Genomic DNA, 22,397 nt, shown 5'->3' with positions numbered 1-22,397 from the left:
CTATCTTTTTTTTTCTTTCTTTTTTGTTAATTAGGAGGGCTTCAGGCCGTCCACCTTTTACTATTACTTTGCGATATAATTTGTAAGATATTTTTTCTATTAGGAATTGAACTAGAGGCACATATGATCAAGTGACCAACCCCTGTATTTAACAACTTGTTGAAGGTAGGTTTAGTATCCCTAATTAGCTAGGTCTATCTGTGTTTAAGGCCCAGCGCTCAAGATCAACAATTATCAAGCCTAGAGTCAACAAGTCCAGTCAGTATAACCCGCGAGATTACTATCATTACAACACCGATCTACACTGCCCAGAACCGAGCAGAAACTGACACGTGTAAGAGCAGTTCGTCTATAGTAGCCTAACTGCACAAATAGTTCGGCGACGAACTCATCATGATTTGCCGCAGAGTGGTTCGAACGCGCAGCTCCAAATGCCAGACCCGCAGAATGCACTAAAGCTGCCACATCACCCTAGTTGGGCGGGAATCCGCCTCCCAACTTCCACTATAAATACGCCCCAAGTATCATTAATGAAGGGGATCCCCGAGTATAATACTCTTAGGCTGATTGTATTATCTCTCTCTAAAGCTTGGGTTCAGTTCGCATTTTATACTTCAGTTCTATAAACACACAGTCAACGGTCCACGACCTGACTGCTTTCTCGACCTAAGTTCTTGTCAAACCTTTACTCTTAAATCACAGAAATCTCATCCCCGTTTACATCTTAATCATCATCACCATCTCATAAATACACTTAGTGATTACTGGGATCAACAATTGGTGCTAGAAAAAGGAGAGTTTAGAGATTTCTATACGCAAAAGAAAGATTTAGAAATGGCAGGAGCACCGACCTCGACCTCAGGAGTGCTGAAATCGTCACCAGCAAGAGCACAACCAGCAACCACATCAGTCGCAACACTCGCGGAACCCTAGCTGCCCACACCCGTCCCTCAATCCAAGGAGACCACCATGTCAACAGAGGCCGGAGCGTCACCACCGCAACTACCAGCACTGCCCCTCGCTCCGGATCCCATGCTAACAAACAGCCTACCTCGCCAGATCTTGGACCTGTTGGCGCTGCCCCCGAATCCGGTCCATGTTATCCCACAAACGCCGGTCGAGCAGCATGCTCCAGCAAGTGGAGAGCATGTTCTGGCTCCTCTGCTTCACTCTTTGCTTAACATGATGAACGAGATGACATGCCAAACTGACCAGAGATTCGCCGAGCTGACGGCAGAGCGCGGAATGCGGACAAACCAACCAGAGAACCCCAGGTCCTCAGCCGAGCGAAATCGGGAGGAAGTGCATCTTTCAGAGGTGTTGCGCTTACAAAGGAACCTCTTGGGGGCGATTCTCCAAAGGAGCAAGTAGGAGATTCACCCTGATAGCCAACAACTCAGCAGAGACGCGTCCACAGGTCACCAGCCCGGGAGCTTTTCGACGGATTGCCGCAGAGCGGGAGCGAGACAAAGAGATTGAAGCCATCAAGGCGAAGATTCACGAGATGATCTCTAAGGTTCATCAGGCTACAAGCTCGGCCCTTGAGATAGGCCATGTCTTGCAAGAGACGTAGAACACTTCCTTTACTCACCGTATAGCCTCCACTCCGTTCCACCACGTCAGCAAAGTAAAATTCCCCTTATATTCTGGGAACACCAACCCCACGTAATACCTAACAGCATTCACGGTCGCATGGGACGAGCTCACTTCACACCAGAAGATTTGGTTAGCCCCGCCCTGACTTGGTTTTCCAGGTTGGAGATGCACTCTATCGACAACTTCAAGGCACTCTCAACCACCTTCCTCAAGCACTATTCTATCTACATCCAGCGGGTCGCCTCCAGTGCTGATCTCTGGGCTCTAAGCCAGGGACTGAAGGAGTCACTCAGATCATTCATCGAACGTGTTAAAGCAACAGCCTCACGTGCCGAAGTATCAGATGAATTCACCATCCCCGCTCTGAGGAAGGCACTCTACTTCGAATGGCCATTCAAGGATGAAATGATGCTCAACAAGCCACGAATTCTGAAAGACGCCTTGCATCGTGAGGCTGTTTATCAAAGGTTAGAAGGAAAGGGCGAGTTTCAAGAATCTCACTCCCCAGAGGCCGACACAAAAGAAGAAGGTCGAGGACAAATACCACGAATCCCACCAACACTATGACGAAGAGTATCAGCGTAGACAGACCGCCACCTTCCTCGTCAGCAAAGTATCGGTCTCGTGCCTCGTTAATGAGGCCCCAGCCTTCTTTCACATAAGTGGCCAGCCCCAGCAATCTCTCCTGTCGAACAGGTGATTCCGAACTGTAGAAACGGCTATTCCAGAGCGGACAGTAGCCCCTCAAGAGTGAGCTGCAGCTCCCGCCACGCGAGACAACCAAGCCTTCTACAAATACCATCAAATGAGAGGGTACCCTACCGAAAAGTACCGCAAGCTTCAGGAAGCTCTCTTAGCTCATTATCAGAAAGGGAAGATAAGGGTTCCTGACCAGCAGCCATCGCATTGAAACAACAGCAACTGACCTTAGAATAATAATTGACGCGGTTAGCAGGACAACCAACATCACCTAGAAAATCGGGCTCAACAATATGACCGACGTCAGCGATCTCCCTATCACGAGGACAATAGGATACAACCTGCACAGCAGCAAGCTGCATAAAAAAGGCCAGTATTCCCACCCCCAGCTCTGACGATGATCAGAATGATCATGGGCGGCCTCCTATCTTGCAATGACTCCGTTAGATCGATCAAAGTACACGACGGAGATGTGGGTAGCCAAAATAAGAGAGACAAATGCTAAGGATACAAGCAGAAGGGGCATAACTTTCTACGAGGAGGACGCAGAAGGCATCGGCCAAACATACAATTGCCCCCTCGTCATCCAGATTCGCGTGGCCGACTGCGACGTAACCCGAGTGCTCATCGACACAGGCAGTTTGGTCGATCTCATCTTCAAAGAAGCCCTCGAGAAGATGGACCTCCGTGGCATCGAGATGAAGCCATCCGTCACTCCCTTAACCGGCTTCGCCGGAGATACCATTACAGCCATTGGCACCATCAAATTACCGGTTTACGTAAGCCGGGTAACAAAGATAGAAAATTCATCGTCGTCGACATGCCGACTATCTACAACATCATCCTTGGAACCCCTAGGTTGCATTTGATGAAGGCGGTCACATCGACCTACCACCAATGCCTCAAGTTCCCCAACCAGGCCGGACAGTCCGGAGCGACCAGAGGGTCTCGCGCTCATGCTTCATCATTGAGCATAAACTTTGCAACGCCGCTCGCACTCAGCTCTGCGCGACGATTAGCCGCAAAGGAATACCGACCTGCAATGTTGTCGAACCAGGACTCTCAGGGAACCAAACCAAGAAGACCGTCCGTTCCGAGACCTCATCATTCAAGTGAATATCGACTTCAGTAATCGCGATCATTGCGTTGGCATCGGAGCCGACCTGAAGGAAAGTATTAAGACCGAGTTCCTCAAGCATAACATCTCCTGTTTTTCCTGGTCAACCAGCGACATACCCGACATCAGCCCGACCATATGCAGCCATGAGCTCAACGTAGATCCAACATTCCGACCCTTCAAGAAGAAAAGACGAAAGTTGGGCGTCGAACGTGCTCAAGCTGTGAACGACGAAGTGGAAAGATTACTGGCAGTTGGTCAGATCACCGAGATAAAATACCCAGATTGGCTGGCCAACCCAGTCGTGGTGAAAAACAAAAACTGCAAATGGAGGGTTTGTGTGGATTTCACCGACGTGAAAAAGGCCAGCTCAAAAGATAGCTTCCCACTTCCATAAATCGACCAGATCATCGAAGTAACTGCGGAGAATGAAATCCTTTCATTTATGGATGCTTTCTCGGGGTACAACCAAATTTTTATGCACCTAGACAATAGGGAGAAGACAGTGATTATCACCGATCACGGGACCTACTGCTCAAGAACGCCGGGGCCACGTACCAGCACCTCGTATATAAAAAGTTCGCCGACCAGCTCGGCTGCACAATGAAAGTTTTCATAGACGATATGCTGGTCAAGTCCCTGGTGTCAAACAATTACATTGGTCATCTCAAAACATGCCTCAATACCCTGAACGAATACGGCATGAAACTGAATCCCTCAAAGTGCACCTTCGACGTCACCTCGGCAGAATTTCTCGGATACATCGTCATGCAGCGCGGGATAGAGGCAAATCTGAAATAAATTCAAGCCGTCCTCAAACTTAAGTTGTTGAAGAATAACCGTGAAATTCAGCGCCTCACCAAAAGGATCGCCGCTCTCAACCGATTCATCTCGCACTCCACAGACAAGGATCTCCCTTTCTATCAGTTACTCCGAGGTAACAAACGATTCGAATTGGACAACAAGTGCGATATGGCCTTCCAAGAACTTAAGGAATATCTATCTACCCCTCCAGTCCTGGAAAAACCCGAAGTGGGAAAACTCTCTGTCTCTATATCACTATGTCCACCTCGGCAGTCAGCTGTGTACTCGTGCGAGAAGACCGAAGTGAATATAAACCCGTATTCTACGTCTCCAAATCGCTTGACAGAGCCGAGAGCAGATATCCGAAAATGGAGAAGCTTGCAATAGCAGTCGTGGTAGCAGTCCAAAAGCTTCGCCCCTACTTCCAATCTTACACGATCGCCGTCTTGATCACGTACCCTCTTCGGACGGTCCTTCACAGCCCGAGCCAATAAGAGCGGATGATGAAATAGGCAGTAGAGTTCAGCGAGTATGACATTGATTATCGAGGATGTACCACCGCCACTAAATTGCCCATTTTTTTTCTTGATGAATCGAGCAATCCATGTCCCAACACACATACACAAAAACATGTATATATCTAGTGTGAAGTATATGTATAACAGTATATAACAAGAATTAAATAGATACAAGTCCCAAGTTCTAGCAGACTTTCTGGTCGAGCTCGCTCTCGAGCTAGTAGGTGAAGACCCCGATGAGAAATGGAGTCTTCATGTTGACGGTTTCGCTTCTATGCATGGTTCTGGCATCGGCATTCGGTTGGAATCACCGACTCACGAAGTACTGGAACAGTAGTTCCGTTTGGCTTTTCAAGTGTAAAATAACAAAGCGGAATATGAGGCTCTAATCGCCGGCCTGAGACTCGCGAAGGAGATCGGCGTCAAAAAAATCCAAGCATATTGCGACTCCCAGTTCGTCGCAAATCAATTCAGTGGAGAGTATGAGGTAAAGAACGAACGCATGGAGGCATACCTCAAAGTTTTCCAAGGACTGGCTTCCGAATTCTTTGAATTCAGCCTCACCAAAATTCCTGGGGTGATAACACCTCCGCTGACGTCCTGGCTTCCACCTTGGATCCAACTAAGCGACGCGTGATCCTGACCGAGAGCATCAATCTCCCAGCATTGATCTACCAAAAGGGGTCTGCCTGATTAACGAGTTCCTCGCGGACGATCCCAATGAGGACTAGGAGGATGCCCAGGACGACAATAGTCTGCCACCTTCTCCACCCGAGCCCGAACAGTCGGAGTGGCGCATTGATATCCTACTGTACATTGTCGATGGAACTGTCCCGGATGACCGCTGGGCTGCTCGGAGACTAAAGAAAAAGACAGCTAAGTACTTTCAAACCGACGAGAACCTATTTCGGTGGAGCGAAACAGGCGTCCTGCTCAGCTGTCTCCACGAGGATGAAACAATTGAAGTGATGGAAAGAAATGCAAGAAGGTGCTGGAGGAAGCCATTCAACAGGCCGATCTCTCGCACTTCGGATCTGTTACCAAGGGCACTACTGGCCAACCATGATCCAAGATTACAACAAGTTTGCAGCTCGGTGCGAGAAGTGCCAATACCACGGTCCTATGATTTACTGACTCGACCGAGCTCCTCACCACCGCATCACCGCTCTATCCATTCATGCGCTGGACCACTACCCAAATCCCGCCAAAAGCGCTTCCTCCTAGTGATGACCGACTATTTCTCCAAGTGGGTCGAGGCTGAATCATACGCACAGATCACTGCTGAGGATGTTCGCAAGTTCGTGTGGAAGTTCACCATCTGCCGTCACGGCCTGCGATACGAGATCGTCACAGATAACGGCGCCTACTTCACATCGTTCATATTCGAAGACTTCTACGCAAAGTGGAAGATCAGGCTGAGCAAATCCACACCGAAGTACCCGCAGGGCAACAGTCAAGCTGAGGCAACGAACATAACATTTAGACGCAAAGAAAGGTCTCTGAGCGGATAAGCTCGATGGAGTATTGTGGTCCAACCGCACTACACCTTGACATTCAACCAGTCAAACTCCCTTCAGCTTGTCACACGGTATGAAAATGATGCCCCCCTCAGAAGTCTGACTCCCAATCATTCGCCAGTTTATGCTTACACAATAAGCCGACCTCAATAACAACATGATCTGAAGTGAACTCGATTTCCTCGAGGAGGAACGCGACCAATCTCTGCTCCGAATGCAAAATTACCAGTAGGTCGCCTCAAAATATTATAACAAAAAAGTAAAGGACATGTTCTTCACAGAAGGTGACCTAGTCCTACCAAAAGTTTTCGAGAACACGGCCTAGCTGAACGCAGGCAAGCTCGGGGACAGCTGGGAAGGTCCCTACCTCATCTCAAAGTCACTAAGCATGGGGTATACGAGCTGGTTATGATGGAAGGCGAAGCGATCCCGCACTCATGGAATGCAATAAATCTCATGCGATATTACTTTTAAGCTCCCGACCTCTAAAATCCAAATCTATCTTTGTAAACAACCGAATTACGGCTGGCTTGATCATTTCTTTCGAAAGGTACGTAGGCAGCCCAACCCGGGCACAGCTATTAATATAATAAAATTTAATTATCAAATCTTTGCTCTCGAGTTATGTATACAAAGATGAGTTCAGACTCGCATTAATAAACACACAAACTATAAGTATTTTAGCCAGGTCCCGATCTGCATCAATAAACACACAAACTATAAGTGTTTTAGCCAGGTCCCAATCTGCATCAATAAACACACAAACTATAAGTGTTTCAGCCAGATTCCGATCTGCACTGAACATCACACAAACTATAGGTGTTTTTAGCCGAGTTAGCTACTCACACCTACACAATTTCTAAATGGAAGCCGATCTCAACCTTGCAATACGCAAAAATCGGGAAAGTATCTTTTATTAAATAAGGAAACGGCCCATGGCCTACATCCGAAATCAAGGCAAATCAACACGCCTATATCTTCCTGGCTCAGCATCCGTGCATTCGTCCCATGCGGACCTCGGAAAGGTTGGTTCGACCCCACCACTCCATCTCGATCTTCCGAGTTTGGGTTCGAGATTCGAAGGACCAGCGCCGGAGGGGTCACGCCTTGGCTAGGCACCGAAGGCGGAATTGGAGCAGTTGATAACACCATATTTGTACCCATTTTCACCATTGATTTTAAATGATTTTTCAAAGGTTTTAATCAGTTTTAAGAACTTTTATTATGATTTCTATGTATTTGTAGTTTCAAGGCTCTTTTCAGGAAACTTATGAAAAATGTAGCAAAATGGAAGAAATCCACATTTTTAGCTTAGAGTCAGATCGTCAGAAGTTTGGCCTCAAATGAAGACTTTCTCACCGTCCGATCCAGCTCAAATTTAGAAACAATCAAGAGGATAAAACCAGATTTCCATAGCATTTTACATCACAAAGATCCAACGGTGCAATCAAAAGATACAGGGAGAACAAGTTGACCAAATTCACCAGTCCGGAAAGACTCTCACCCGCGGCAAAGTAGCATTTTACCTGTCCTGGAAGACTCTCACCCCCGATGGATCCATGACAAGCGACAAGACCCAGCATCAAAGCCCACTTCACCATTCCTCTTCAGAGAAGCCCTAAATGAGACCTGAAAGACCTTAGGACCTATAAGTACATTTCTTAGCAGTTCTAAACGGGTGTGTACTTCTGTAATAAGATTTGGAGCCACCAAACTTTGTTTTTCTAGGGTTAGGCGATAGAGATGGGGATTCTTCCCCAGATCCATTTTTCTTTCTCTTTTTTATCTAATTAACTTTTCTGTTTCATCTTTTGCATTCTTTCATGTCTTTTATCATTCCTTGCATCATGTAGATCTGTTCCAGAGAGTCAAGTTGTTTAATGGAGTCTTTTTAATGGAGTCTTTCACAAAAGAGGTAAGCGACAAAGGGAATAAAACTTAGTTCTCTCCCAAAAAACCCTAAAAAGTATTTATACTTCCTTAAAAACGAACCGGGTCAGCCCAGAACAAACCGGGTCCTGACCCGGCTTTAATGGATAAGGTGGGAATTACTGCGGGTTGGTCCAGTATGTCCCAGGTAGCACACCTAAGTCGCAGTAGATGAAGACTTGTCTTGTGAAGCCTGAATCGCCTTGTCTTAGCCGCACGCCTAAGTAGGAGTGTTTTGCGAGTGTTGCTGCGGCTTGATCTCCTTCCTCTCCAACTCGCAGGACTTTGGCGGTTTCTGGGGAATGTACAAACTGTGCGGGTTGGTCTCTATTCCACCTAGGTCGCAGGCTCAAGTCGGGGTGATTTGCGAGTGATCGTGCGGCTTAGTTCCAGGCGCGGCTAACTCGCATGCCTAAGTCGCACGATTGTGGACTTAGCATTTCTCTTGCTCGGGAGCATCAGACCTCTTCCAGTGATAATTTACCCGCACATTTCAACTCGCAGCATCAGCATTCAGGCGTTCATCTTCAGGCCTGCGGGTTAACCAAGTCGCAAGACCATCTCGCAGCATTCAGAGCAGCTTAGACCACTTCGCATTCCGGAGAGTGTAACTTCTATGATACTTGTCCGAATTGAATACTTTCGGTCGCAGAAGACAGAGGACTCAATTATCTCCAACTTTGGTGAAGGAAACTTCGGTGCTTGGGAAGTGTAAGGATTCCTGGAGGGCACATCTTTGCAGTGCATGTACACGACCAGAGAGAGGCGTCTAGACATGTGTCCATTCCGGAGACCGTATCTTCCTGCTCATAGATCTGAATTGAATGCTCTTGGACGTTCTGCAAAGACGACTCAAATGTCTCTGATTCTCATGAAGGCCCCGGAAACTGAATCGGCCTGGAAGTGCACCGTCCTTCGCATCCTTCAGAACTGATCTGCTCGGTCCGGAATACCTGCGAGACAGGGGTTTCTTCCGACGAGCTTAACTCTCTGCTCACGCGTCCGAATTCCACGATTCCACTTGCTATCAGACCGTGATCCAATGCTCTCCAACTTCTATGAAGCACCCGCCATCTGAATCGGATCGGAAGGTTCCCCGGACAGGCGATTTCTGAGACATGTTTGCACCCGGAGATTTTGGCCGATACACTTCACTCGCGGTACGGGTTTTGGTCGACAAAGTCCACCCGCGGTACGTGAAAATGGCCGAGAAAACCTTCCTGGCCAGCGAGAATGGCCGATAACCTCCATAGACCCAATGTTTGCCACTTTTCAAGCTTTGATCACCATTCCACCTCCTAGATTCATCTTTTCAGCTCCAAATGCACCTGATGAACACTCAAAACATGCAAAGACTCACTGGGACCTAATGCATCTCCTAAGTTCTAAAACCAACCCTAAGGACCTAAAATGCATGGAATAAAACATGATTTAGAATGAATTATGCAACCTAAATGATGCAAATTATGAACATATCAACTCCCCCACACTTGTCATTTGCTTGTCCTCAAGCAAACAAGAACAAATGAGAGAAAGAGGTTGAATGCATGGGAGTTCACATTTCCTTTTTGAGAGAAGTGATCACAATGAGAATTCAAGTTCATGCTCAATTATGCAATGCAAAGTCATACTCAGATATATATAAACTCAACAAGGAATCTCCACAAGTTCTTCTCTCTCTCAACTCTTTAACATTCATTAAGCTTTTTACGAGGTGGATCAAATGATGCATTGTTTAAACAAACATAGTTTGGCTAGGGTGAGGTTATGAGACTAAAATGATCTCATCAATGCTTGAGTGGGTTCAATGCAGCAAAAGGATCTCTCAATGAATGACCAAACTTTGCATACAAGGGCAAAGACTCATCCCACCCCACACTCTACTCAAAGTTTCCTCACTTGCTCACTTTTCACACTCATTCTTCTCTCACTAGGGGACTCTCTTTTCTTTTTCATACACAAGTCTTGGAGTTCAAACTTTACATAGCTCTTTTTCACTTTCTTTTGTAACCTCTAACCTCTTTTTTTTTTCTTTCTTTTTTAAAACATTTGAGCTCTTTGGCTTCTTTTCTTTTCACTTAGAGGCTAGACTCTTTCTTTTCAAAACACTAGAGCTCACTTGCTTTGACTCAAAACTCCAAGACTGATTTCTTTTCTTTTTCATTCCCCTAGTTCTCACCATTCTCCTTTCATTTCCACTCATCTCTCCTTTTTCACTCACCAACATGTATTCCCCCACACTTAGTTCTTGCCAAATCTCTCAGCTCCTTGACGATGGAACTTAGCACTCAATGAGACTTGCCCTTGTCGCCCTAAACCTAACACTTTCTGCTAAGTTTGGTCCAAGGTGGCCTCTCAATCACACACAAACAATTGGCTTGAAAGAAGGATGGGTTCAGGGTGAGGAAAACTGATCTATTATGCAGATTCAGCTATTTGAGCTAAGGAAGAGGATGGTAAAAACAGGATTCTAGCTCAAATATGTATATTGGTATCCACAAGCTTGTTCAAACAATGCACCAAATGATAATTTCAAGTCAAGTTCAGGGTTTTCACTTAATTAGAGTTGAGTTCAATTCAAACTTGTTTCTCAGATTCAGATCATTTCAGACTTTGCAAGCACAGAAAAAGATTCACAAGCATATTCAATTCAAGTTCTCAAAGTGATGTACTCTCTAGAAAACCTATCATTACTCCCTGCAAGATGCAACCTACATGCATATGCAATCTAGACTCAATCCTAAAAATGAGAATGCAACTACATGATCATTTTTTTTTTGTGTAAATTTTTTCAGATTTTTCCATTTTTTTGGTTTTTATATGCACTTAGATGAGACTAAATGAATATGCAACTAGAATGTGACTCAAGACTCAAAGTGTAAAATAAGAAAAGAGAAAACATGATTAGTAAAGGATGAAACTCCTCCCCCACACTTAAATAACACAGTCCCTTGTGTTATAAAAGCATGAGAAAGGAGTTTAAAACAAAGTAAACAAGTAAAATGCAAAAGAAAAAGAAAATCTACATGCTATTTACAAGGTTTTGAGTGTTACCTAGTGGCTGTTGAAGTCAGACCCCAATGAGTAGGAGGGGTTCGAAGTGTGGCCTGACGGTATTTCCCAAGAATGGTGGCTGGCCTCATCAGTCCCGTCGTCAAGATCTACCCAAGTGGTTCCATATGTGACCAAGGCTGTGCAGTTCATGGAACTCCCCCCCAACTTCCTCCCTGTTCCTTGGTGAAACCGGTGCTGGAGCCCCACCTTTGCAAGGGTTTTCAAGCTTTTTGATCCTCTTCTTCATCTCCTTGATGCATTTGGCCATCTTGTGGATGGTTTTGTCTTGGTACTTGCACCATTGTTGGAGAATACCAATCTTTTGTTGAGCTCTGAACCCTGAAGTGCCTGGTTCCTCCCAGTTGTAATCATCAAAGTGATATCTGTTTCCACCAAAACGTTTTTGAGGTGGAGGCAGATCAGCATCTTGAGCACCAGCTGCACTTGTGGTAGCATCTTCAGCGGTTGCTTTCTTTCCCTTGGAGGCTTCTTCTCTGCAAGCTTGCTTGTATGTGAGGATTGGTGGATCAGTTTGGACATTGTACAGCTCTTCCTTCAGCAAGAAGAAGTGAATGTTCCTTTTAACTTGGACTGTGGTGATGGAGGGATTGGGTAGGAGAACTTGGGCTGGCTCACTGATGAGTGTCTTGAAGTTGTAGACTACCTTGGTACCCACTCTTCCTTGGAGGAAGCCAATCTTACACAAATGTGCTTCATTAATCAGATCAAACTTTGCCTTGTTCTCCTTGAATCTGTACCCCATGGCTTTCAAGATCTTTGTTACCACCCATCCATGGGCCAGCTTTGCATCTTGCTTTGTAGAACCCCACATGCACTTTTTGTAGAACATCAAAGACCTTGCTAATTGAGATGCAAGGCAAAGTGGGTATTCATACCCTTCATAGGGTTCCCCATCTTCATGTGTTGGCATCAGCGGTCTCAGCCCTACACCAAGAAGCATCAGATCTCCTTTGTGAACTCTTCCAACATCAATCTTGAAGTAGAAGCTGTGAGAGAGAATCTTGTGTACATATCTCAGAACTGGATTCCTTATCCAAGAGGACTTAGCTGTTCCAGCTGTGTACTTCCCAGAAGCAATTGATCTCCATAGAAGTTGGATCTCATCTTTTCTGAGATTGACCTGGTTGGAGAGAAGTTCATTTCTAGGTGCTGAAAACCCAAAGATCTCATTCAATTCTCGGAATGACACTGAATACTCCTTCCCTTTCACAGTAAACTCCACATGTCCAAGCCCATCTCCTTGAATGATTCTTGAATCCCTTGGGTAGTAAATGAAAGCTTCAAAGGAGGCCAAGAACTCTTGAGACTCTTGCTCATAAGCGATTTCTCTCATCTCCAAAAGTGACTCAACACCCATGTTCCCAAGCAAAGTCTTGACATCTTCATAGAGGCCAATCTTCTTCAGAAAGTCCAAATCAGGGAATCTCCCTTGCTGGATCTCTATCTGCTGAAACTTAGCCAGATAATCAAGTGTTTCTGGTTCAGTTTTCTTGAACTTCTTTGATCCCTCTTCTTCGGTGCCTTGGGAACCACCAGCTGAGCTGCTTGAGTCACTTTCAATCTGTTCACTCTCAGATACCACAGCCAACTGTTTCCCCTTTTTCTTGGAACCAGAAGCAACCACCAAAGCTCTTCCTTCAGGCCTTGTCCTTTTTGGCGCTGGATCACACTTTCCTTGCTTTGTGGTATTCTTTGCACCTTGACCTTTGTCTCTTGGCTTTGAAGGTCCTGAGACCAAACCTTTGCCTTTTGATGCAGTACCCTTCTTCTTGGCCAAAGAGTTGGTTCTTTCAGTCATCTGCCAAGAGATTCTCAAAAATATTGTTAGTACAAGGATAAGCCTCACAAAAGTCTTCAAAATTTTGAAAAAATTGTTGCAAGAATCGATATCAACAACACATGAACAAGTTTCTCAAGCCAAGAATCAATCAAATAAGTTCATAGCAATGCAAAAACAAGAGTGCAAAGCAGGGACTCAGCAAGAAACCAATTCATCTCTTTAAAAAAAAAAAAAAATAAATCGATTTCTTTCATGAATTACTTGCAACAATTTTCAAAATTCAAGAACAAGTAATTACCAACAAAGTGCTCTGTTTTCCAAGACTATCTAGCACCCTAGCATTTATAAAAATAATCCCAAGGTCTAAAACAACCTATCAAAATCGATTCCACACCTTAAAGTTCAAAAATCACCATTGAAGAACATGGAAAGAGATGAGTTTTAACAGGATGAAATACCTTGGGATTAAGATGCAACGAGTTTGAAATGTAATCAGGATGATGTTAACAACTCAAAAACGAGCTCAGAGCACTTTGAATCAACAATTTTGGTGGAGAAATGAGAGAGATATGATGAAAACAATGGAGAGAAATGAGAGAAAGGGTTGCAAACTCGGGTTTGTTGTGGTGAAGAGAGAGTGTGGGACAGGGTCAAGCCTTTGGACTGGTGGTCAATAGATCTATTTTGACCAGTCAAGGCTTTGACCCGTCCTTTTCTCATTGACCGGCCTCCTTTCTCTCTTATATGCGTCCGGGAACCGTCGGGATCGAGCCGTGTGACCGTCTTGGTGCAGAACCGGAAATATTTTTGTGCTACCTGGTCATCCTCTGTCTAACCCGCACGACTAACTCGCAGTAAAGATCCTTCAGCCCAGTTTATCTTTTCTCAGTGCTGCTACTTGGAACCCATTGCAACCAGCTAGCACGACCAAGTCGGAGTAATTTGCGAATGGATGTGCGGGTTGGTCTTCTTTGTTCCCAGGTAGCACAACCATCCCGCAGCTTTTGTTACTTAGACATTCTGGCCGTTCCTCTTTTTGCTGCGGCTTGGTCTTCATATTCCCAGCTAGCACGCCCAACTTGGATTAAATTGAGAGTGCATGTGCGACTTGGTTTCCTCTGTTCCCAGGTAGCGCGACTATGCCGCAGACTTTTGGACTTAAACAAAACGGCCTTTCTTTTCCTGCTGCGACCTGGTGTTCATGTTCCCAGCTAGCACGCCCAACTCGCAGGTTTTGGGACTTGAACACTTTGGCCACTCTTCTTTTTGTGCGGCCTGGAACCCTTACTTCCCAGCTAGCACGCCCAACTCGCAGGTTTTGGGACTTGAACACTTTGGCCACTCTTCTTTTTGTGCGGCCTGGAACCCTTACTTCCCAGCTAGCATGCCCATCTTGGAGTAAATTCCGAGTATATGTGCGAGTTAGCTTCCTTTGTTTCCAGGTAGCACGACCATGCCGCAGGGTCTGTGACTTAGAAAACTCGGCCATCTCTCTTTTGCTGCGGCATGGAACTCTTGCCTCCCAGGTAGCACACCTAAATAGGAGTAATTTGCGAATGTATGTGCGAGTTAGCCCCCTTTGTTCCCAGCTAGCACACCTAAGCCGCAGGTTTTGTCACTTAAGCTCCTTGGCCGTTCTCTTCATGCTGCGACCTGGCCTCCATGTTCCTAGCTAGCACAGCTGACCCGGTGTGAATTGTGAGTCTTCATGCTGCCTGAACTCCTTTCTTTTAACCCGCAGCACCAGCTAGCACAGTTTTGGACTTAGGCGTTTTGGACTCCTTCTGTTTAGTGCGGCCTGGCCTTCTTCTTTCCAGGTAGCACGACCATCTCGGAGTGAATTGCGAATGATCGTGCGACTTAGCCTCCTTGGGTTTCAGGCCGCAGCACCAGGTAGCACAGTTTAGCACTTAGAACTCTCGGCCTTCTTCTTTCTGGTGCGGCTCGGCTTCCATGCTTCTAGGTCGCACACTTAAGCCGGAGTAAATTGCGAATGGGTGTGCGGCCTAGCTTCCTCTCTTCTGACCCGCACTCCCAAGCCGCAGTAACTGGGACTTAAACATTTCGGGCTTCTCATGGTTTCGTGCGGCCAGGTTCCTTTCACACCAGGTAGCACGCCCAGGCCGGAGTAGATTGCGAGTCTTGCTGCGGCCTGGGCTCTTCATGCACTAACCCGCACGCCTAGGTAGCACTGAGGCGTTCTTCAAGTTTTTCTGGCCTTAAACACTTCTCTCAGCTCTCTCACATGCTCCATTCCATTCAGCACTGAGCTATGTCCTCCAAAGATCACCTAGTGCCTGAGACCAACTCACAAAACCCATCAAAAAGTTCTAAAACATAAAAGAAAAGAGAAGAAATCAAAAGAACTATGTCCAAAGATAAGCTTGGGGTGTCTCCCAAGAGCACTTTGTTTAAAGTCTCTAAGTTTGACTTTGAGAACCTGTTTAACAGGCTGGTGGATCAAGAAGAGGAACTGTTGTAGCTTCCTCTTTCCCTTGTGAAACTAAGTAATGCTTGATTCTCTGTCCATTCACCACAAATTCTTGACCATTCTTCCCTTCTAAGACAATGGCACCATAAGGTCTCACTTCAAGAACTTTGAAAGGTCCAGACCACCTAGACTTAAGCTTTCCTGGAAACAACTTAAATCTAGAGCTGAACAGCAACACCAAATCACCATCCTTGAACTCTCTCTTCAGAATCTTCTTATCATGCAGAACCTTGGTCTTCTCCTTATAGATCTTTGAGCTTTCAAAAGCCTCAAGCCTAATCTCCTCAAGTTCATGGATTGCATGATCCTTTTCTCCTGAGCTGTCTTGATATCAAAGTTCAGCAACTTCACAGCCCACATAGCCTTGTATTCCAGCTCAACAGGAAAGTGGCAGCTCTTCCCATATAGTAGACTGAATGGTGATGTCCCAATTGGAGTTTTAAAGGCAGTCCTATAAACCCACAATGCATCATCTAGCCTTTTGCTCCAATCTTTTCTGCTTGAGCTAACAGTCTTCTCAAGAATGGCTTTGATCTGTCTATTGGATACTTCAACCTGGCCACTAGTTTGAGGATGATAAGGAGTAGCTATCTTGTGTTTCACTCCATGCTTCCTCAATAAACCTTCCAGAGTCTTGTTCACAAAATGGGATCCTCCATCAGAGATGACAACCCTTGGAACTCCAAACCTTGGGAAGATGATGCTCTTGAACAGCTTCACTACAACCTTGGAATCATTGGTAGGGGAAGCAATGGCCTCAACCCATTTGGACACATAGTCCACAGCAACAAGTATGTACTGATTCCCATAGGATGAGATGAAGGGCTCCATAAAGTCAATTCCCCAGCAATCAAAGATTTCAACCTCTAGAATGGGGTTTTGAGGCATCTCACTCCTCTTAGATATGTTCCCATGCCTCTGACATGCATCACATGCTGAAACCACCAACTGGGCATCTTTGAACATTGTAGGCCACCAAAACCCACTTTGAAGAACCTTTGCCACAGTTTTGAATGCCCCCATGTGACCTCCAAAAGCAGAACCATGACATTCTTGCAACACAGGTTGCATCTCCTCTTCAGCAAGACACCTTCTATACAGCTGATCCTTGTTCAGAACATAGAGGTAGGGCTCATCCCAATGGTATCTCTGGACATCTCTGAAGAACTTCTTCCTCTTGTAAGCATCCAATTCAGGAGGCTCCACCCCACATGCAAGATAGTTCACTATGTCTGCAAACCAAGGCATCCTCCTTTCTTGAATGCTCTCTACTTCCTCAAACTCCAAGTAGGAATGGAGCACCATCAGAGACTCTTCAGGCAATGCATCATCTATGGGGACCTTTTCTTCAATCCTCAGCCTTGAGAGGTGGTCTGCAGCACCGTTCTCAATCCCCTTTTTATCAACCACCTCCATATCAAACTCCTGGAGCAATAAAACCCATCTTAACAGCCTTGGCTTGGCATCTTTCTTGGTCATCAAATACCTGAGGGCTGCATGATCAGTATATACAATGACTTTTGATCCCACCAGGTAGCTTCTGAACTTATCAAAGGCAAAAACTATTGCCAGCATTTCCTTTTCAGTTGTAGCATACTTCTCTTGTGCAGAGTCAAGTGTTCTACTGGCATAGTAGATCACATGCAGCTTCTTGTCTTTCTTTTGCCCAAGCACTGCTCCAACAGCAAAGTCAGATGCATCTGTCATGACCTCAAAAGGAAGTGACCAGTCTGGTGCCTGAACTATAGGTGCACTAACCAATGCCTCCTTGATCAACTTAAAGGCTTCTTCACATTCAGCATCAAAGATGAAATCCACTTCCTTACACAACAGTCTTGTTAAGGGCCTGGCAATCCTTGAGAAGTCCTTTATGAATCTTCTATAAAACCCTGCATGCCCAAGGAAGCTCCTTATCCCTTTAACTGAAGTGGGGGTTTGCAGGTTCACCATTACTTCTACCTTTGCTCTATCAACCTCAATACCCTTCTCAGATATCTTATGCCCAGGAACTATCCCTTCTTGCACCATGAAATGACACTTCTCCCAGTTCAGTACCAAGTTGTGTTGCTCACATCTCTCCAACACCTGTGTCAAATTAGAGAGACAATCCGAGAAGGAGGAGCCATAGACACTAAAGTCATCCATGAACACCTCAACTTTCTCTTCAATAATGTCAGAGAAAATGTGCATCATACATCTTCGAAAAGTGGCCGGTGCATTACATAAACCGAAAGGCATTCTCCTATAAGCATAAGTGCCATAAGGGCATGTGAATGTTGTTTTCTCTTGATCCCGGGGGTCTATGGGAATTTGGAAGAACCCCGAGTACCCATCGAGAAAACAAAAATAAGGATGATTAGCTAACCTTTCAAGCATTTGATCAATGAATGGTAAAGGGAAATGATCTTTTCTAGAAGCAGAATTCAATTTCCTATAGTCAATTTCACATGCGATGGCCAGTTATGGTTCTTTGAGCTATAAGTTCATCCTTATCGTTTTTCACCACTGTGATCCCACCCTTCTTGGGCACAACATGAACAGGAGACACCCATCTTGAGTCAGTGATTGGGTAAATTATCCCTGCCTCAAGAAGTTTTAGTATCTCCTTCTTAACCACTTCCCTAAGGTTGGGGTTAAGTCGTCGTTGATGCTCAATAGAGGACATAGATTGGTCCTCTAGGTGGATCCTGTGGGTGCAAATGTCAGGAGAGATCCCTCTAATATCAGCCAAAGAATACCCTATGGCTCTCCTGAACTTTCTTATTTCATTAAGCAATGCACTCTCTTGATCCTCTAATAGGCTATCATTGATGATGACAGGATATGTGGAGTTCAAGCCTAAGAAAGCATACCTGAGCCCTGTTGGTAGAGGCTTGAGCTCAACAGGGAGTGCATCAGCCTCATTCCAATCCTGGTCCAAGCTGCTTTGGCTGGTGACTGATTCCTTGATGGCAAAAACTTCAGAGCCACTTTGTTCCAGCTCCAAAAACCTTGTCTCAGGACCCAGCTCTCTTGCATTGTCCAGATACAGCTTATACCCTTCACTTGCTTCAGCTAAGAGCCCATTGTCTCCTTGTTCTTGAGTTAGAGCAGCTTGAAGAGGATCCTCAGTGTTCAGCTCCTCAAGCAACTCATCAGCCAACTGATCCATTGTCTCCACATAGAAATATTGACCTTCAATGGTGGGTTTCTTCACCATCTCATTCACATCAAACTTGAGCTTTTCAGACCCAAGTTGAAGCTCTATTATCCCACCTCTCACATCAATTATAGCTCCTGCAGTGGCTAAGAATGGCCTGCCCAAGATAAGAGGATCTACTGGTTCCTCATCCATTTCCAGCACAACAAAATATGTGGGAACCTCAAAACCACCTATCTTGACAGGTAGATCTTCCAACATACCAACAGGCAATCTAACCGATCTATCTGCAAGGATAAGAGAGATCCTTGCAGGTTTGAAGACTCTAAAGCCTAGCTTCTTAGCTATTGGGAATGGCATCAAGCTGACTGATGCTCCTAGATCACAAAGACATCCGGAGAATAGAAGAGGTCCAATGGCACAAGGGAGTGTGAAACTCCCTGGATCAGTTAACTTCCTTGGGATGGACTTCTTCTGAATGATAGCACTGCATTCATGACTTAGTACTACCATGCCTTGAAGCTCTTTTGTCTTGTTCAGAATGGCATCCTTCAAGAACTTCCCCATCTTTGGCATCATTAAGAATGCATCAATGAGAGGCATTGTAAGTGGTGTCTCCTTGAGTGCCTTCTCAAATACAGCTCTTGCCTTGTCCACTAGTTGCTTCTTGAATCTCCCTGGAAATGGGAGCTTTGGTTGGTATGGAGGTGGTGGCACATATACTTTTTCTGGTTCTGGTTCCTTTGCTACCTCTTTACCCTTTTCTGTCCTTGGTTTCTCAGCAACTTGATCATCCTTTAAGGCTGCCTCCCCCTCAGGGTGATCATTGTCCTCAATGATCATTTTGTTGTTCTCAATACCAGGTTACTCTTTTCCACTCCTTAGTGTAATGGCCTTGGCATATTCCTTGGGGTTGGGTTCTGGTTTTCCAGGTAGGTGGCCTTGGTGCTTTGAGCTTGATGCCTGGTTTTGCTTCAGTTCCTTGATTTCCTGTTGCATGGCTGCATTCTGGCTTGCAAAGATCTGTTGACCCTGAAGTAGTTGTTGCAGAATACCAACCATATATGTACCCATCTGTGGCTGCTGTTGAACCATTGGTGGCTGAAACTGTTGTTGAACCATTGGTGGCTGAAACTGTTGTTGAACTGGCGCCTGCTGTTGGAATTGTGGTGGACCAAACCCTGGTGGTGCCTTTGGCTGCTGTGAAGTGTAACCAGTGCCCTGAAATGGTTGCTGTTGCTGAAAAAAATTCTGATTCTGACCAAACTGATTCTTGGGTTGGAATGACCCTTGAAAGTTGTTCTTGGGAACAAAGTTCTTTGGAGCTTGAGAATTGGGATACACCTGGTCTTGTGGGTTAGCTACATTGGTGTTCCTGTAAGAGAGGTTTGGATTGGCATTACCATATTGATATCTCTGGAACCTCTGATTCCCAATGTAGTTGAGCTCCTCTTGGGTAAGACCTTCTTCACTTATGTTCTCAAAGATTTGAGAAGGTTCCTCATACTCTCCAACAAAGTGCATTGGCTTCTGAGTGGTGAATTTCAGCTTGTCTAATTCACTCCTCAACTCCTTAACTTCTCTGGTGAGCCTCTGTTCTGAGCTTGAACCTTCAGACCTATTTGATCTGTCATAGTCTTCACCATAAGTATCATTGCTCAATGCTAAGTTCTCCACTAGCTCTAAAGCAGGATGTATCTCTTTACCCAGAAAGTTCCCATTGGAAGCAGTATCCAGCTGTTTTCTAATCTTGGGAAGAGCTCCCCTATAAAGTGTGCTGAGAAGAGAAGCCTCACTAAACCCATGGTGTGGGCATTGGTTTGTGTAGCTCCTGAATCTCTCATATGCTTCACCAAAACTTTCATTGCTGTGCTGAGTGAAGCTAGAGATTTGGTTCCTCAGTTTAGCAGTTCTTGAGGTGGAGAAGAACTTAGATAAGAAGGCTTGCTTGCATTGCTCCAAGGTCTGAATGGAGCCTCTTGGAAGATTCTTCTCCCATTGATGAGCTTTGTCACCAAGACTGAAGGGAAATAGTCTTAGCTTGAAGCTGTCTTCTGAAACTCCATTAATCTTGGTCAGATCACACACCTTATCAAACTGGTCCAAGTGTTCCAAGGGATCTTCCATTGCTAACCCATGGAACTTTGAGTTCTGGACCATATTCAGCAAAGATGCCTTCACTTCAAAGTTGTTGTTTTGCACAGGTGGTGCCTGAATACCAGCTCCATACTGATGAGCATTGGCCCTGTCATTCTCTCCAACATAGACTTGGGGTTGCTCATATCTTCTTTGCTGTTGTTGGAAAGGGTGGGGTTGGTGGTGCACTTGTTGTCTTTGCTGAACATTGGCCTGATGCCTCTGTTGATGAGCTTGAGCTTGTCCTTGGTGGACATAAGCTTGTTGATGGTGCACCTGTTCCTGATGAACATTACCCTGATGAAGCCCTTGACCAACTTCATTACCAGCTCCATTACCCTGAGCCTGTTGCTCTTGAACCGGTTGTTCTATATCCACCACGTGATCTCTTTGTTCTTCCATGTCAGCCTGATCAATCTGTCTACCACGTCTTTCCCTTCTCCTCCTTGGTACCAAAAGGTTGATGTTGTCGTTGAGAGGGAAAGGTGGACCACAGCTTCTTGATCTAGACCTGGTGTTCATACACCTGAAATCACAAACAGAACTTGAAAGGAAGTAAAAACAAGAAAGTAAGCACTTGATCTCAAGAACAGATCAGAGCTTAATGATAATCAACCACAATTTGGCAACGGCGCCAATTGATAGACAAGACTTTTTATGGTCTCAGGGCTATCAATCCCCTTGTCAAAGTAGCACAAAGAGGTTAATCAATCCAAGAATGTGGTGATAGACACTAAGCTATATGATCAAGTTCTTAATTCAAGCAAACAAGAGTGGGTTTTGATTAATCTAGAGACAACTACAAACATAAACAGGTTTAAAGACTAATGACAATGACTAATCAAGAACTAAGCAATGACAAATGATGTGAATATGATATGATGGAGGCATGAGATTCTAGACATGATAGTTGGTTAGGGTGCTTTGGTGCTAAACTAGAAATGTTAATGACAATGATGAGACATGATTCAAATGATTAAGAACTCAAATCTAGGTTAATCCTCTCATGAAGGTATTAACCCCTATACTAATCCATTTTCAAACCAAATTCCCATTTGTGAAATATGAATCAATATGCATTAATAAACAGTTCTTAATGATCATTCAAGCAATTAACAATACATCATCATGCAGAAAATGCTTAAACCTCTAATACAGCTCTTTCAGGAATTTCATCAAACACTTTTGGTGCATGAAATTCCCAGAATCTAGATCTCAAGTGATTATCAAGGATCTAGCATAGAGAACAGCTGTTTAGAGAAATAAATCAATGAGTCTAGCCCTAAGCACTCCTAATCTAACACTTTAGCACCCTAACCTACACATCTAGAACCTCATTAAGCTGACTACTCACTAATCATACTAATCTCTCTTAAACCTTTGCAAGTTGAGAAGATTAGCATAATTAATGATGAGAAATGGAGATGGAGATGATAGATTCAAAAGAAAACAGCTTTAAACACCCAGATCTCTTAAAACTCTCTTGATTAAACACTCAAATATAGATATTTCTCTTCTTAATGGAGTCTTTCACAAAAGAGGTAAGAGACAAAGGGAATAAAACTTAGTTCTCTCCCAAAAAACCCTAAAAAGTAT

General features: G+C 44.9%; 1 protein-coding gene and 1 non-coding gene across 2 annotated transcripts; both read left to right on the top strand.

The window, feature by feature from the left end:
- The first annotated feature begins 2,729 nt into the window (after positions 1–2,729).
- On the top strand, positions 2,730–3,809 carry LOC112084452. The gene is made up of 3 exons (XM_024153588.1): positions 2,730–3,083; positions 3,154–3,407; positions 3,524–3,809. The coding sequence occupies exons 1-3, from the start codon at positions 2,730–2,732 to the stop codon at positions 3,807–3,809; spliced, it is 894 nt and encodes a 297-aa protein (XP_024009356.1).
- A 16,654-nt stretch (positions 3,810–20,463) lies between these two features.
- Positions 20,464–20,570, top strand: LOC112084705. Its single transcript, XR_002898366.1, has one exon. It is a non-coding gene; the product is annotated as a small nucleolar RNA R71 (small nucleolar RNA).
- The last annotated feature ends 1,827 nt before the right edge of the window (positions 20,571–22,397 follow it).

The sequence above is a fragment of the Eutrema salsugineum genome, unplaced genomic scaffold, assembly GCF_000478725.1.
Source record: "Eutrema salsugineum unplaced genomic scaffold, Eutsalg1_0 scaffold_4, whole genome shotgun sequence".
Taxonomy (NCBI): Eukaryota; Viridiplantae; Streptophyta; class Magnoliopsida; order Brassicales; family Brassicaceae; genus Eutrema; species Eutrema salsugineum.
This window is presented reverse-complemented; position numbering and strand designations above follow the sequence as displayed.

Bases quoted from the DNA above. Each gene is read 5' to 3' on its own strand.
- LOC112084452 (XM_024153588.1), top strand. From the start codon at position 2,730: ATGACTCCGTTAGATCGATCAAAGTACACGACGGAGATGTGGGTAGCC. The intron at 3,084-3,153 runs GTAACAAAGATA...TGGAACCCCTAG, and splicing joins TACCGGTTTACGTAAGCCGG to GTTGCATTTGATGAAGGCGG. The intron at 3,408-3,523 runs GTGAATATCGAC...CTGGTCAACCAG, and splicing joins TCCGAGACCTCATCATTCAA to CGACATACCCGACATCAGCC.